Below are 17,138 nucleotides of genomic sequence, written 5' to 3' on the forward strand. Positions count from 1 at the left end.
AAATTTGACTTTGGGGCATAAATTCTAGTAATTTCATCGAATTGTCCAGATTGGCCACCTTCCGGGATTGCTTGAACCGGTTTCGCATGGACCATACTGGACCAAATTTTTCAGGGAATCGGTTCTTTATTACAGAGAAATGTTATGCCAAAATATCCTTCAACCGAATAGTACCGATGTGAATTACATATACAAAACTGCAATGGATGCTGACTTTTCGGATGTTCCGGGTTTCCGAAACCGGGTATGAATAACTACACGGGAAAAAATACTGTGGTAAAAATTACTATTTTAGCTGACTACGCCCATTCTTGAAACTACCATGCAATTTCAGACCAATTTACTATGTTTACGGTACATCACACCACATTACTGGTACATTTGACAGAAATAATTAACAACAATCTGATTTCGACTACAGACATGGTAAAATCAAGCGCATTTCTGGTCTGCTGAAAATTGCCGGTGCGAGCGCTTAAGTTAACCCCCTAAAATGGTAGTTTTTACCGCACAATTTTTTTGCGTGTAAGGGATTTGAGATTCCCTATTCGCTGTCCACGTGAATACCTGTTCAACAATATGAAGACGGTTCCGATTACTTGCTTAGTTTGGAAACTACAGGTTGTCTAAGTAAGGGCCTTGAAAGGGGCTTTTTTCAGATGTAGCAGGTTCCCGGTGGCTACAGTGACCAAATCCAGATCTCCGGGAGGGTTTCTGAAACTAGACATGTGTGCCTCTCATTTAAGCCCAACAGAACTAAATTCGGTCAACACATTGATTTTTGCGATCTGTTTGAATATTCGAGTCGAAAACGACCCTAAGTCTCAATTTGTAACTTTTTTATGGAAGCTCTCCTAGGGGTTATTCAAAACTTTTGTTTCCGCAAAAATAAAATAACTCACAAAAAAATAATTGTCAAAAAAATTCAAATTGCTTATTTTAATCAAAAGTTACATTGATTTGAAGTTTGAAATGAGTCGAAAAAGACCCAAGGTCCTTACTAAGGTTAAAGATTACTGCAATAGAGACGTAAATATAAATAAATAAATAAAATGTAAAATATAGAAAAACAAACTTGGGAAAACGTTAAAAAAATGTAAGAAAGACTGAAAATGCCTGCTAGGTCAATAATATCATATTGAACGAAATATAGAAGAAAAATATCTGTTTCGATATAACGTAACCTCGAAATAACGTAACGAAAATAAATATCGAGTTACGTTATATCGAGGTATTACTGTACTTTGTTTTGGTATAATGGTCAAACCTACACGCTAAACAAATTTAACACCGCTGTGGTAAAATTGGGCGAGCACATGATTCATCCTTCGTTGCCACAGATGGTTTTAAGCACTTGGCTTTCGAAAACCCCAATAGCTTGCAGTTCCTATTCAAGCATAATCTACGCAAAATTTAAATTACTTTTACCCAACGGAACAAAAGTTAGAGCGATTTGAGCCCTTCAATGACGTTTCCCCCGTTGTCTTGACCTCAGCATCATTTAGGTGTTCATCGAAGTGCGTCTTCCACCTTTCGATCACATCACGTTCATTGAGCGTTTCTTGAGATTTTTAGGCTCAAACTTTTCCGGAAATGCGTCTCGAGTTTTCTACACGTATGCATTACCGACATCCAGTTGCTTCAATCGCTCTAGGTCATACTGAGACTGCCGTCGTAACCGAACAGTTTTGAGAGCAGTTCAACCATCACCAGTCAACCATTATGGTCAATCGTTTATGAACTTTGTATCCAGCCTATCTATGGTTTATCATGACAAATTGCAAAAAAAACTATGTGCGAAACAGCTCAAGTCATTTATTGAAACGGAAAAAGAGCTAGACATTCATTGATACAGATTAAAAGGCTACTTCTTAAACATCGACACTATTGGTTAAATCAAGTAGCTTGTACATTTGGGAATGTACATATTACAATCAAATCAAAATTACCTTCCTACTCTATATCCAAACCGAATCAAACGCTAGGCTTTACACGTTTCACTGCGGAACGGCGGACTACCACAGCTGGCGCGACAATATCTCCGTTCAGTATCAGCGCACAGGATTTATTCACTGCAGCAACCTTACGGGTAAGGTCCTCCGGAAGAGCCCATTTGGTGTTCACCTCCAAGCTTCTGAGCGACGGTAGGATGATTACTCTTCTCAGATGGTAGAAATTCGACTGAAATGAGAATAATGTATTAATCATTTACACAAATACTGTAAAACAGCTGAAGATGGTTAAGTGTCTGAAAAGAAACTTTAGAAACCTCATGCCTCAAAAAAGAGACCATACGGTGTTTTCATTACGACTACTAGTTGTATTACAGAATGTATTTTTCCATGATTTTCTCCAGAAAATCAAACTGGAATTTGTCTAGGGATAACCCCAGAAATTACTCTAGAGACACGGTTTTTTTAAATAAATTTCCCAAGAAAGTCCTCCAGTAATTTCTAAAAAAAAATACCCTAGCGTCTCCTCCAAGACTTTTGTTTGAGACATCCTTAAGAATTCAAATATTTTTTTTTATGCTTCTATGGACTTTCTCCAAAATTATTGTTCAGATGTCTCAGAAATGATTAGAGAAATTCTGGATTCTTAAGGAAATCCTTAAGGATAAAACTCCTGTAAAAAAATGTGATAAACCTTCTACAAGGATTACCTAAAGAATTCACAAGATGTGTTTCCTTATCCTCTATCCAATAATTTTCTTAGCAGAACTCCGGTACCCACGAATCTTCTTGGGGCGTTTTCTGAGAAAAAAAAATATGCATGAATTAATGAAGAAATCCGTAAGAAAATGACAGGTAGAATAACAGGAAAAGTCAGCATAGCAGCCCCCTTAGGAATTTGTGTTGATTTCCTGGAAAATCCTCCAAACGAATTCATCAAAAACTTTGGAAAGAAACTTTGTGGATTTTTGGAAGAACTACTGTAGGAATCTTTGTAAGATCTTCTAGAGTAACATCTAGAGAAACAGGTGGAAGAGTCAATGGAAAAACTTTTGGAGGAAATACTAGGTAGGCCCATGGGAAATTTTTAGAGTAGTCCCTGCGGAAATTACTCGTGGTAATCGCGTTAGAATGCTCAAGGATTCCCAGGAACAGATTCAGGAGAAATATGGCTCAAAAGTAGTAAAGGAATCTTTACAGGAATTTCTGGATTGATCCCTAGAAGAGTTGTCGGAAGTATTCCAGAAGTGATATCTGGAGAAATTGCTCGAAGAATTCATGAAGCTTTTCGTCGAGGAACCTAAGAAGAAACGCCTGAATGTTTTTGGGGCCTCTAGAATTTCGCACAAGGATACACTTCAAGTACTACAAGTGACCATGAAGACCATATTAGTTAAAAAGGAGACTTTAGAGAGCATCAATTGAAAACAGAGAGTCTCAAAAAACAGACCTGCTACCTACCTTAGCAAAAACAGCCGCATTGATGACGATTTTCTCCAAACTCGTCAATTCCTCCATCAGTCCTATGATCTCGATAAGAAAGCGATACACCGAGATAGTAAATTCCTTGAGTAACGGCACCGCATCGCCGAAACGAGTCATAACGTCGTAAAAATCGCGCATCGACAACGATAGATACCGCAGATTCGGAAAACGCCTCAGAACATTTCGCAGCTGATCTTTGATATGTATGTCGTGGCATTCGAACGATTGCACCATTGGTTGAATTGCGGTTTGATTGTAGTAATTCGCCAGTAGGGTGATGTGTTAGTATCCATCGTATTAAGCATTGATCAGTGAGAACTGCAATTTTACCAGTATCGCAGTGAATGATGCTGATACAAACCGATGTCAAACAATTCTTTCTCAAAATGGCTTTAGCATTGTACAATAACATTTTTAAAAATCTTGATCTCTTTTTGGAAATAATGCAAAGAAAATGCATCTTACCGTATTCTCAGTCCGTCGTATCGTTTTCAACTCCGTCGCAATCAGTTTCCAGATTCGTCTCACAACTGACGGCTCACTGTGTGTATTGAATGGTTAAAACACAACATATCAATGCTATAATAAAATGTTTTACTAGAATATATAGATCTACAGGCATCTCCCTCCATTCCTTCAGCATGATGGAATATACTTATTTCCTTAAAAATTAATTGTTCGTCATCAAAATTCAGCCCAAACATATGAACGCAATTCCTTTTGACCGTACAATTATGGCATTTGCTCACAGTACAGCGAAAACAACACAATCAAAGGAATCGTATTTTTACGTCGAGCGTCGCGCACACATTGATGAGCACAAGCTTTTTTATCTCAGTACGACGGATTGAACTTTGTTTACATTCTCAATTATTCGCGGCGGTTGAGGAAATTTCGTAAAATTTGGTGATTTATTGGAGTTTTGCGGCGTGTGATTGGAATGAAATCCTTCAGTGAAGAAGTACAAAGGTTTTCCATAGTGAAAATAAGTGCCCGGCGAAGTAAGTCACCCACGGGGGCGGGAAGAAACTTGTGTTGGAAAGTGATGTGTGGCTCAGTCGATCGCTAAGCATTTCTCTCAAATCGTATTCGTCCATGCGATTTCGGTGAAAAAGTGCAAAGTGGATAATTGAACTGAAGTTATTTACCGAAATACAGCAGTTTTATTGCATTTTTGGTGTACAAGTGTACAAACCATAACAGCATTCACAAAATTACACTAGGATAATGAATCTATGTTGCAGGTAAGTTTGAATATCCGCCGTAGTGGAACATTTAAAGTTTGATACGACGAATAGTAACGCTTACGACGAAGTAGAACAAAACCCTATAGAACTCTTTCTAATGGACAGTTTCTGCAATTGGTTGGAATAAATGGGATAACTTTAAGAATTGGAAAATAAGGCAATTTTCACTAGAATTGCCGTTTAGCCGGACCAACATTTCAACCAAGAATTTCTAAGAGGATACTTTTAAAAATTACTCCGGAGATTCCTCATATGATAACTTCAGAAATTCTTCAAGAACTTTCCTAAGGAGTATTATGAAAATTTATTGGCTTTTTTCGGTAAATGCAATACCTATACTCAGGGTGAAAGGGAATAACGAAAGTAATGAAATGACAAGATGGATAGAATCGCAAGCGAGCGATGAGAAAAATGAATAGAAGTTGAAAATTTGTTTTAACAGAGGGCCATATATGTGAACAACACAATCGTGATTTAGAAGGTTAGACAGGACTGATTGTCCTCCATTATAGTTGTAGGTTTCGCTTGTCCTTCGCCGAACTTTTTGATCAGGTTGTGGATGTAGGTTCCCAAACGTAGCTTGTATCGATCACCGTCGCGACTCACTTCCAGGCTAAGGAAATGGCACACTTCACCCAAGTTTGTCATCTGGAACTCCTTCTGCAAACTCTGGAAAAGCTTCGCAATCTCAGCCTCTTCCGACAATCCAATGAGCAGGTCATCAACATAGACCAACAGGTAAACCGTAGTCGTTGCAGTTCGCTTGATGTAGAGGCACGGATCAATCAGCTGGTTTAAATCCACACTTCATCAGGATTTCGTTCAATTTTCGGTGCCAGCACTTTGCCGACTGGCGAAGGCCGTATACGTTAAAGCCGACATACCATCTCCTCCTTTCCCTTAGCTTCGTATCCAACAGGCTGTTTCGTTAACACCTCCTCTTCTAGCGTTCCGTAGAGGTAAGTGATTTTAACGTCGAAATGCTGAACGGTCAAACCTCTCTTGGCCGCTACAGTCAAAAACGTACACAGGGTAGCATAACACGTAACCGGTGCAAACGTTTGCTCGAAGTCAATGCCAAGGCGCTACTATTCGTGCCTTATGCTTCACCACTTCACCATGCTCGTTCCGCTTCAGGCGAAAACCCTACTTCGAACCTACTGGTTTTCGTGCAGGCGGCAAAGGCACGAGTTCCCAGGTATCACATTGCTTGTGCGACTCCATTTCATCATTCATTGTCCGACGCCAATGCGGGCTCTCGACGGCTTCTTGGAAAGTTGATGGCTCTTCCATGGCGCAAGCAGCTATTCCCACGTCGTAGTTCAGTACGTAGTCATCAAAACGTCGCGGAGCCTTTCCGCGCGTTTCCCGATGGGATCGTCGAACGTCCTTCACAGAATCGACCTCTTGATTTGCAGACTCGAATGTCCACTCTCACTGTCCACTGCCGGCTGCTTACCAGGATCCGACGCAGCTATCGGAATCTCGACAGAAGACGTACCGTTTCCGAGTTTCAAAAACTTTGCGTCCCTGCTAATCGTGATTAATTCCGTTTCCGGTTCGAGAAAACGGTTACCCTTATGCTCGAGCGAATATCTGACGAACTAGCTTCGTTGCCTTTTCGTCCATCTTACTACGCTTGACATCGGGAACATGCACGTAACCGTGCGAACCGAAGACCCGCAGATGACTTAAGTCCGGTTTGCGGCCCCACCAAAGCTCGTGCGGAGTCTTACACGGGAAAAAAATCTGCGGTAAAAATAACTATTTTAGCTGACTACGCGCATTCTTAAAACTACCATGGAATTTCAGATCAATTTACTATGTTTACGGTACATCCCACATCATTACTGGTACATTTGACAGAAATAAATTACAACAATCTGATTTTGACTACGGACATGGTAAAATCAAGCGCATTTCTGGTCTGCTGGAAATTGCCGGTGCGAGCGCTTAAGTTAACCCCCTAAAATGGTAGTTTTTACCGCACAATTTGTTTGCGTGTAGGAACAGATCGAGAGGGCAGGCGGTTTTGCAGATACGTCGCTGTCAACACCGCTTCGCCCCAATAACGCTTGTCGAGTCCGGCGTCCAGCTGCATACACGTGGCCATTTCGGTAATGGAACGGTTCTTCCGTTCGGCCACTCCATTCTGCTGCGGCGTGTACGGTGTGGTGAATTGCTGTTTGATGCCTTCCTCCTTGCAGAATCGACGAAGCTCTCCGTTGTCAATTTCACCGCCACCATCTGAACGGATCACTTTCGGTTTGCGGCCGAAAATGTTCGTGGTCCAGCGAACATAATCCTTCAGATTCTGTGCAGCTTCGCTCTTGTTTCGTAGCAGATACGTAACGGTAAATCTTCTGTAGTCGTCTGCATCACGTACCGATTGCCGCTCGGCGTCATGTGCTTCATCGGGCCACACAAGTCTGTGTGTACGATATCCAAGACGACAGAGATTTCCGGTCTGTCATCGGAAGAAAGGGATTACGGGCAGATTTGCCCTCCAAACAGCACTCGCATACTAGTTTTAGATTACAATCACTAACCTTTACGCCACTCGCTAATATCTCTTTGTTGATTCGCGGTGGCCAAACCAGCGATGCCACTGGTGTTGGCAGTTCACCAGATGCTGATGACCGTCGCTGACCTTCACCGAAGATTCGCTGCACCGCAAGTAGTACAGGTTGCCACAACGACCACCCATAGCAACAACGTCGCCAGCAGCATCGACCACTCGGCAACTCGTATCGTCGAAATACACCGTCAACTACTTTTGCGCCAGCATGCCGACGGAAATCAGGATAGTTGATAGCCCAGGCACGTACTTCACATTCGCCATACTAATACGCACCGTTCTGTTGTTGTCATCAACGCCGATCAGCAATCCGTTTCCTTCTCCTTGGATTTGCACCTTCTTGCCATCGGCCACTGTAATCCAGCTGCCACGGAATTCCCGCAGATCATTGAAAAACGACTTGTCGCTGGTCATGTGGGCACTTGCCCCACTGTCGATTACCCACGACGAACACTTTTCACCGGCAGTGAATGCCACACTGCGACTGTCACTGTGGGCGGCTTTGGCCCCTTCGTTCTTCGGTTCACTTTTAGAACTATTTTCGCCTCCCGACTTGGAGGCAAGCAGCTTCCTACAGTTCCGGCGGAGATGGCCGGGCTTCTTGCAGTGGTGGCACACTCGAGACTCCTTACCGCTGTTCCATTTATTTTCCGTCGATCGCATTGGCTTCTCAGCTTTCACCTTCACATCCCCACGCTCAAGGCGACGATGGTATTCGTCCATCAGCTTCGCCTTAACCACGTCCAGGGAAATGTCCTCATCCGCTCGTGAATCGAGCGCCGTAACGATGCTGTCGTGGGGCCTTCCTTAGCCGAGTGGTTAGAGTCCGCGGCTACAAAGCAAAGCCATGCTGAAGGTGTCTGGGTTCGAATCCCGGTCGGTCCAGGATCTTTTCGTAAAGGAAATTTCCTTGACTTCCCTGGGCATAGAGTATCATCGTACCTGCCACATGATATACGAATGCGAAAATGGCAACTTTGGCAAAGAAAGCTCTCAGTTAATAACTGTGGAAGTGCTCATAAGAACACTACGCTGAGAAGCAGGCTCTGTCCCAGTGAGGATGTAAAATGTCAAGAAGAAGAAGAAGAACGATGCTGTCGTACGAGGGAGGCAGACTGCGGAGCAGCATACATATTTGCGTGTCCTTGTCCAGGTCCGTTCCAGCAGCGGTGAGACGATCGAGAGTTTCATCAATCGCCATCAAATGCTGCTCAAGGTCACCATTCTCCGGGAGATTGGTCGAACAAAGTTTCTTGAGCAAACTCACACGGACCGAGCGGGATGTTTTCTGGTGGTTATCGTCCAATAACAGCACCAGCGTAGCTCGCGCTTTCCGATCGGCAACTTTCCACCCGGCGAATTTATCGGCACCCACTTCTTCAATTGAAGGGTTTTCCTCGATAACTCGCCACAGGTCCTCACGGCAAAGCAACATTTCCACCCGCACACATCACGTTTGCCAATTCGTCCCATTCAATTTTGGGATCTGGAACTTGGCATAGCTCATTGTTTATGTTCTTTTAAGCGTCCACTTTTCACAACAATTTTTCTTCGCTCTTTCGCGGTTCATTTTCTTCGCTCCAACAAAATGTTCACATGGAGCGGGAATCACTGGCTTACGCAACTCTTGGCTCTCTTGGCCGGAAACACTTTTCGCACTTTCTATTCCGTTCCACAGCTGGGCCCATAACCTGATGGCGCAGGTGGACAAACGGCAGCAGAGAAAACAGCGTACGGGAATCGGGATAGGAAGCACGAAATAAGAAACTCGCGAGAATATTTTCGAACAACTTTATTAAATAGCGAAGAGAAAGAACGTTCGGACACGTCGACGCAAAAAAAACAGTAATGAAAAATAACAGCCAACAGTTTGCTGCTGTTGCCGGTGTAGCAGAGATGGATTCTGTAGTCGCATGGAGTTGCACTTCGTAGTTGGGCACATCGGGGGGCGTGCTGATGTGTAGCAGTGCAACAGTGCACCTCCAATAAATCGAAACGACAAATCGTTGCCTAACGTCCTGGTCTTGAACGGCTGGTAACCCAAGTCTGTCGCTCGGTTCAGGATTTATACGAATGTTCCGTGGGGTCTGACCGATATTTCCATAATTATTTTGCACGGATCAAACAAAACTAGTTCCCTGGAATTGGTTACTAGGACATTAATAGAGGACCAAAATTTTATCAACACAAACCATATCGTGCGACATATCAATCTTCAAGATTTTACAACCCGAGCATCGTCTACGATTCGTGCCGGTAGAGGACCATTGGTCTAATCAGCATTTTGTACATGGTACATTTGGTGCGGGGACGAACATTTTTTCAACCGCAGGTTCTTCTGGAGCTCATAGTAGGCACGACTTCCAAAGATGATGCGTCTTCGTATTTCACGGCTAACGTTGTTGTCTGCCGTCAGCAAGGATCCGAGGTTAATGAATTCATCTACCACCAGCAAAGTAAGGAGCATGTACAGTGGTGTTCAATTGGAGTGTTGCAAATTTAATACAGTGCCCGTTCGATTTTGGCAACTCTACCGTTTGATCTTCATTTGGAGATGCCCAGCAAGCGGGTGCAGTTTTCGCATAGCAGAAGTGTTATTTTTGGCTTTCGGTTCGTCGGAATGGAATTATTTTTTCGGGCAGTGCAGTTTGAGAAGCCCAACAAGTGGATTTGATTTCCGTATCGCTTTATCGGAGGAGTGGAAGTTTGTTTTCTTTTCTCGATTTTTGAACAGTTTCGCATAAATGATACTTTATAGCTAACGGTGAAATAGTTCGACGACATCGTTGCGACGACCAGCTTCAAAATACAACAAGGATAAAAAAAAACCGGTGAGATCTTTTCATGATGACTTGTGTTATTTGTTTATATTTCCAATGTTATATGCATTTTGGGTTGGGTGGGACCATCAGGGCACCCGATTGAAGCGAGATGGATAGGAAGAGTGAAACTGTCAACTTCCTATCGCTAACATTTCGTGGAAAAAGGGCGGGCTCTTCTTCCCATCTATTGGGTCTTTCTGACAAGCAAGGGCTTGATTGTACGACTGTTCGTGTGAACCTACTTTTGGAAGGAGATTCTTTTTCCTTGCGGGTTTCGCGTAAGTGTCTCTGCTTACGGGTCCGCCATTCGTTTTTGGCCCTTCAGACAGAAGTATGATTGAATACGAATAGTCATACAATCTTGAACAAATTGTTTTGTTAGAATAGGCCATTGCTACCGGTGGATACCTTGCTACAATATATGGCAGCCTATATCATCATCATCATCATCATCATCTACCACCAGCAAAGTAAACACATTGGCTGGACCTTATGAAAATCATTCAGACTCTCCGCATGACACCCTCTAGCGCAATACTGAACAACAGGCACGAAAGTCCATCACCTTGTCCTAGCCCCCGGCGGGATTTTAACGAACTGGAATGTTTGCCCGAGATCTTTACGCAGTTCTGCACACCGTCCATTGTCGTTCTAATCAGTCTTGTGAACTTCCAGGGAAATCTGTACTTTTCCATGATCCTCCAAAGCTCTATAAGGTCGATACTGTTGGATGCCCTAAGGGCCGAATACCTTCGGATTAAAGTCCCTTCAAACAAACAACAACTGTTGGATGCCGCTTGAAAATCAATGAACAGGTGATGCGTATTACCGCAATTTTTTGAGGATTTGCCGTACTGTAAAGATCTGGTTCAACGTCGAGCAGCCGTCCACGAAGCCTGAGATAACTGAGCATGATTGACCGCCTGCAGTTGCCACTTCGTTAAGTACAGCTGTTTACACAGGGAACCAAAAGACGCTACAAAGGATCAATAGCATCTTCAATGTGTAAGAATTGGTATTCCCATTATTTTAACAAGCAATAACGGAGACGGCTGCGTCCGGATGCAGGTCAATTTGGGGATGGGAGGGAAATGTTGACGTGTTACTTGCTGTTGAGGTACCAATTTCCAACCCCTACTGTGGAGATGCTCTTAGCGTGCGCATCACTGGAGTTGCTTTTAGCTAGCGCGCCATTCCTGTCATCACCGTGCGGTTAGCGCGCGCTTTTTGTTACTACCTCATTCGTGAAACAGTTGTCGAGCAAACAAGACTATGTTAACCTTTTTGCTAAAGAATAAAGTTGTTTGTTAGTTTAAGTGTAGTGTTTTAGTTATTCCGGTTGATTGTCCGTTTTCCCATAAGGTTATGGCCCAGTAAATCGCAAATAGTAAAAATTCGAGAAGATGGAGAAGGACGATTTCGTGCGCGTTCCGTTATTCGATGGTTCGAACTATCCGGCGTGGAAGTACCGGATGCTGGTTGTGCTGGAAGAGCACGAGTTAACCGAGTGCATCAGTCGGGAAATCGCGGAAGTGGAAGAACTGAAAATCGAAGCAGCTGATACTGCTGCTGTCCAGGCGGATAAGAAGAAGCAGTTTGCTGCGCGGATGAAAAAAGATCGTCGGTGCAAATCTTTATTGATTTCTCGGATTCATGATAATCAGCTGGAATACGTTCAGGATCAGCCGACGCCGAAAACAATCTGGTCGGCGTTGCAGCGGGTGTTCGAACGGAAGAGCATAGCTAGCCGTTTGCACCTGAAAAGAAAGATGCTGACACTCCGTCACGAGAGGGGAAGTTTGCAGGAGCATTTCCTCGTGTTCGACAAAATTGTGCGGGAGTATAAAAGCACCGGAGCACAAATCGACGATCTGGATATTGTTTGCCATCTTTTGCTGACGTTGGGGCCGGCATTTGCTACCGTCGTGACGGCGTTGGAAACAATGCCGGAAGAAAATTTGATAATCGAATTCGTGAAGTGTCGTCTGCTTGACGAAGAGATTAAGCAGAAAAGTGGTGGTGTGGAAGCTAGCCTGCCGGCTGGTGATTCAGCAGCATTTTCTGGAGCGAGTAAGAAGAAAACCGGCCAGTATCAGAAGAAACAGTTCAAGTGTTTTGGTTGCCACAAAGAGGGACATAAATTGTCCGAGTGCCCGGAGAAGAAAAGGAAGGGATCGAATAGGAGTAGTACGCATTTGGGAGAAGAAGAAAATGGTGTGTGTTTTGCTGGTGCAAGGAAATTCTCAAGCCGTGAAGTTGGATGGATCGTCGATTCGGGTTCGTCGGAGCACTTGACAAACGACAAGAGTTTGTTCAAGCAGCTGTCGCCGATGAAGAATCCGATGCAGATCGCAGTAGCCAAGGAAGGAGAGTGCATCGTCGCAAAGGAACACGGTGAGGTACAACTTTACTCTCAAGTGAATGGTAAGTCGATTCCGATTACTTTGAAAAATGTGTTGTTCATTCCCGAAGCGAGAGTAAATCTGCTATCAGTGAGAAAAATGGAGACGGCCGGACTAAAAGTGATTTTCGCGGAGGGTAAAGTGTCGATTGAACGAGAATCCGGTGCAGTTGCGGTGGGTAACCGGCGCGGTAAATTATATGAACTGGACTTATACCGCGAAAAAGTGCATAAAGACTCTTCGTACTATTCGTGTGGGCGGATACCGAAAGGGCTTGAGATTTGGCATCGCCGGTACGGCCATTTGAGTGGAAAGAACTTGAAACTTTTGATACGTAATAATATGGTAACCGGTATGAAAGTGAATATGGATGGAAAATTCGCGGACGAAATCGTGTGTGAGCCTTGCATCGTCGGCAAGCAATCAAGAAAGCCATTTTCGGTTGGAGAAGAGCGACGGTCGACGCGAGTGCTAGAGCTCATACATTCGGACGTATGTGGCCCGGTGACACCGGTGGGCGTCGATGGGGAAAAATACTTTGTGACTTTCATTGACGACTGGAGCCGTTTCACCGTCGTGTGCTTAATCAGTTCGAAGGATCAGGTAGTGGACGTTTTCCGCGAATATGAAGCCATAGTGTCCGCGAAGTTCGGAAGAAGTATCTCGCGTTTTCGTTGCGACAACGGTACGGAGTACAAGAATCGGGCTTTCCTGAGTTTTTGCAAGGAGAAGGGTGTGCAAATAGAGTGGACGGTGCCGTACACGCCGGAACAAAACGGTACCAGCGAACGCATGAACAGAACGCTTGTAGAGAAGACACGATCGATGCTGCAAGATTCTGGGGTGAGTAGTGAGCTGTGGGGTTCCGCTGTTCAAACTGCGGCGTTTTTGGCGAATCGCAGTCCAGCAAGCGCTATCGGCGAGAAGAAGACACCTTTCGAAATGTGGGAAGGAAAGAAACCAAACGTGGAAGAGCTTCGAGTATTCGGATCGGATGTTTTTGTGCACATTCCGAAGGAGCTGCGGAAGAAACTCGACGGCAAATCATGGAAAGGAGTTTTCATCGGATACTCACATAACAGCTATCGAGTATGGGATCCAAGGCGGAAGCGGATTGTGGTGGCACGAGACGTGATTTTTGTCGAGGATAGAGGTGTGAAGCAAGCGGATCCTAGAAGAAGTATTGGAAACAGTGAAATCGTTCGGGTTCCTGTATCTTCCCGAGAAGCGGATTCTAGTGATGATGAAAGTGAAGAAGTAACCGATCCGGCGAATGAACATGAAGACGCAGAAGAGCAAAGTGACCTGGAGCAAAATGAAGAGGACAATGAGGGAGAATATGAATCCTGTGGGGACGATACGCTTCGTGGAGAAATATCGCAGGAAATGAGTGAAGAAGCCAGGAGTGACTGGCGGCCGCGGCGGAATCGACATGCTCCTTCTTGGCACAGTGATTATGATATGAACATTACCGGATATGCGTTGAACGCTACGAGCTACGTGGAGAACTTACCTAGTTCGTTGTGTGAGATGGAAAAACGAGCGGATTGGCCAAAATGGAAGACAGCAGTTCAAGAAGAGATCGATGCACTGGAGCGGAATCATACGTGGACGCTAGTGAAACTTCCAGAAGGGCGTGCTCCGATATCCTGTAAGTGGGTTTTCCGGGTGAAGAGAAGTGAAAACGGCGAAGAAGATCGGTACAAAGCAAGACTTGTGGCACGGGGGTTTACGCAGCGATACGGATTTGATTATTCCGAAACGTATTCCCCGGTGGCAAAGCTGGACACGCTCCGTGCAGTTTTAGCCATTGCAAACCAAGAAAAGATGACAGTCCACCAAATGGACGTAAAGTCGGCTTTTCTGAACGGATCGATATCTGAAGAAATTTACATGACTCAACCGGAAGGATATGTGAAAGGGAAGAACCTAGTGTGTAAATTGAATAAATCGCTCTATGGACTGAAGCAGGCGTCAAGAGCATGGAATGAACGTTTTCATAGTTTTGTGGAGAGACTTGGGTTCCGTCGAAGCACAAGTGATAAGTGTTTATATGTGAAGGGTACGGGACAGAATCAAATGTTTCTTGTACTTTATGTGGATGACGTTTTGCTTATTGGACGACACTTGAAGCTTATTGAAGTTGTGAAAAAGTGCCTTTCGACGGAATTCGAAATGACTGACGTTGGGGAAATTAACTGTTTTCTCGGCATGAAAATCGAACGAAATGTCGAGGAAAGGTTATTGAGAATTACTCAGCGGAGTTTTCTGGAAGGACTTTTAAAACGGTTCAACATGAGTGATTGTAAACCAGTATCAACACCGATGGAATGCAGGTTGCGGCTCAAGAAAGGAGAAGAATCGATGCGGACGGACAAGCCATATCGAGAGTTTGTTGGATGTTTAATGTACGTTACGTTGACATCTCGACCTGACCTGTGTGCGGCTGTAAATTATTTCAGCCAATTTCAAAGTTGCCCTACGGAAGAGCACTGGGTACATTTGAAGCGCATTCTTCGGTACATACGTGGTACTATTGACCTTGGGCTGGTATTTCGAGGAGACGATGAAGCGCCGGCAATGGAAGCATACTCAGACGCAGACTGGGCTAACGACCTGGTAGATCGACGCTCGCTGACAGGATTTGTTTTTCGTGTGCACGGATGCACGGTCAGTTGGCTAACAAGGAAACAATCAACGGTCTCACTCTCATCTACTGAGGCAGAGCTCATCGCTTTGTGTGTCACAGTTTGTCATGGAATCTGGCTGACTCGGTTGCTAAAGGAACTAGGAGTGAAGCTGGAAGAACCAATAGTTTACTTCGATGACAACCAGTCAACCATTCGAGTCGTGGAGGATGAACGAGATGTCGGAAGATTGAAACACATTGATATAAAATTCCGATTTGTACGAGAACTGATTCAGCGAGGGCAGGTAGCAGTACGATATATTCCAAGTGCAAATCAGCTTGCAGACGTTATGACGAAGGGATTACCTGGTAAGGCGTTTCTGCAACATCGTAACAATTTGGGATTGATGAAGTTCGGAAATTGAGCGAGGGTGTTGAGGTACCAATTTCCAACCCCTACTGTGGAGATGCTCTTAGCGTGCGCATCACTGGAGTTGCTTTTAGCTAGCGCGCCATTCCTGTCATCACCGTGCGGTTAGCGCGCGCTTTTTGTTACTACCTCATTCGTGAAACAGTTGTCGAGCAAACAAGACTATGTTAACCTTTTTGCTAAAGAATAAAGTTGTTTGTTAGTTTAAGTTCATTAAACTAGTGTAGTGTTTTAGTTATTCCGGTTGATTGTCCGTTTTCCCATAACTTGCTCTATAGAAGCCGAGCAGTCCTATGTACTTCCACAAGAAAACACTGGGATTTTGGATATAGGAAAGAATTCGTTTTGCTACACGATAGATAATTTAGAAATGAATACATGAGTATATACACGGATGACCGATACCGATAGTACGGTTACTATGCGGACCGGGCACAATGCCGATTTCATGTGGAGCGCCACATGAGCATACAACAGATTCAACGGACCGAACACTACTGACGCAGTTTGCTTTTGTATTCGCACACTTTGTTTTCTCTTCCCGCATAACGCAAAACGAACACAATTGATCCGGATTCCGTGACTCGCCTACAAAGGAGCATGCAACAAATTCAACGGACCAACACTACTCTCTACAAAGCCGGCTTGATAAATTCACACGAACTCATTTTCGATTGACTATAGACGACGGAAGATGATATGGGATGATACTTTATGGGCGGCATTCAGAATAGTTCTCACATTTTAGATTATTGCTTATTTTGTAGATAGGGTTCTTCTTCTTTCTGGCGTTACGTCCCCACTGGGACAGAGCCTGCTTCTCAGCTCAGTGTTCTTATGAACACTTCCACAGTTATTGACTGAGAGCTTACCATGACAATGACCATTTTTGCATGTGTATATCGTGTGGCAGGTACGAAGATACTCTATGCCAGGCCTGCCCAACGTACGGCCCGCGGGCCGCATCCGGCCCGCAGCATCATTTTGTGCGGCCCGCGAAAAGTTAGAAGACTTTTCTTTTATCTGGCCCGCTGAATATTTATTTATTTATTTATTTATCACCGTCTTGAATTAAAAATAAATTCCCCAGACTGTATCTTACTCTAAGTTCCTTATTCTATTTTTAAAAACAAACTTTGAAATATTGAAGTCGAACACAACACTCACATTATTGAACGCACAAAAACATTTATCCAGAGGGTTATGAAAACCGTATGAAGTCCTATGACGTCTAACAAAAAGCAGGTTACGTTCACGTAGTTGACGAGACGGGGCATACAGGGACACATTTTTTAACAGTGACGGACAATTGACATTTCCTACAATCAGATCGAACACAAGCAGTCTCTGTAGTTTTGTACGTCTGGCAGAGAGCGTTTCCAAAGCGATGAGGTTACACCGGCTTCTGTAATCCGGCAGATCAGTTGGATTTGCCCAAGGCAACTGGCGAAGAGCGTACCGAACGAAGCTACGTTGAACTCTTTCCATTCGGATGATCTGCGTAGTATGATGTGGAGACCACACACAGACGGCATATTCCAGAACGCTTCGAACTAGAGCACAGTACAACGACTTCAAAGCGTAGATATCCTG

The 17,138-nt window shown here is 44.1% G+C and overlaps 1 protein-coding gene across 1 annotated transcript in view; it reads right to left on the minus strand.

Moving 5' to 3' along the window:
• Nucleotides 1–1,791: 1,791 nt before the first annotated feature.
• Nucleotides 1,792–17,138, minus strand: part of LOC5569746 — a 39,686-nt gene continuing 24,339 nt past the window's right edge. Inside the window, exons 3-5 of the mRNA XM_021853133.1 lie at nt 4,771–4,792; nt 3,414–3,712; nt 1,792–2,181 (exon numbers count right to left, since the gene is read on the minus strand). Of these exons, the coding sequence (XP_021708825.1) occupies nt 1,975–2,181; nt 3,414–3,712; nt 4,771–4,792 (528 nt within the window). The 3' untranslated portion in view covers nt 1,792–1,974. The remainder of the gene's footprint in view (nt 2,182–3,413; nt 3,713–4,770; nt 4,793–17,138) is intronic.

The sequence above is a fragment of the Aedes aegypti genome, chromosome 3 (assembly GCF_002204515.2).
Source record: "Aedes aegypti strain LVP_AGWG chromosome 3, AaegL5.0 Primary Assembly, whole genome shotgun sequence".
Lineage (NCBI taxonomy): Eukaryota > Metazoa > Arthropoda > Insecta > Diptera > Culicidae > Aedes > Aedes aegypti.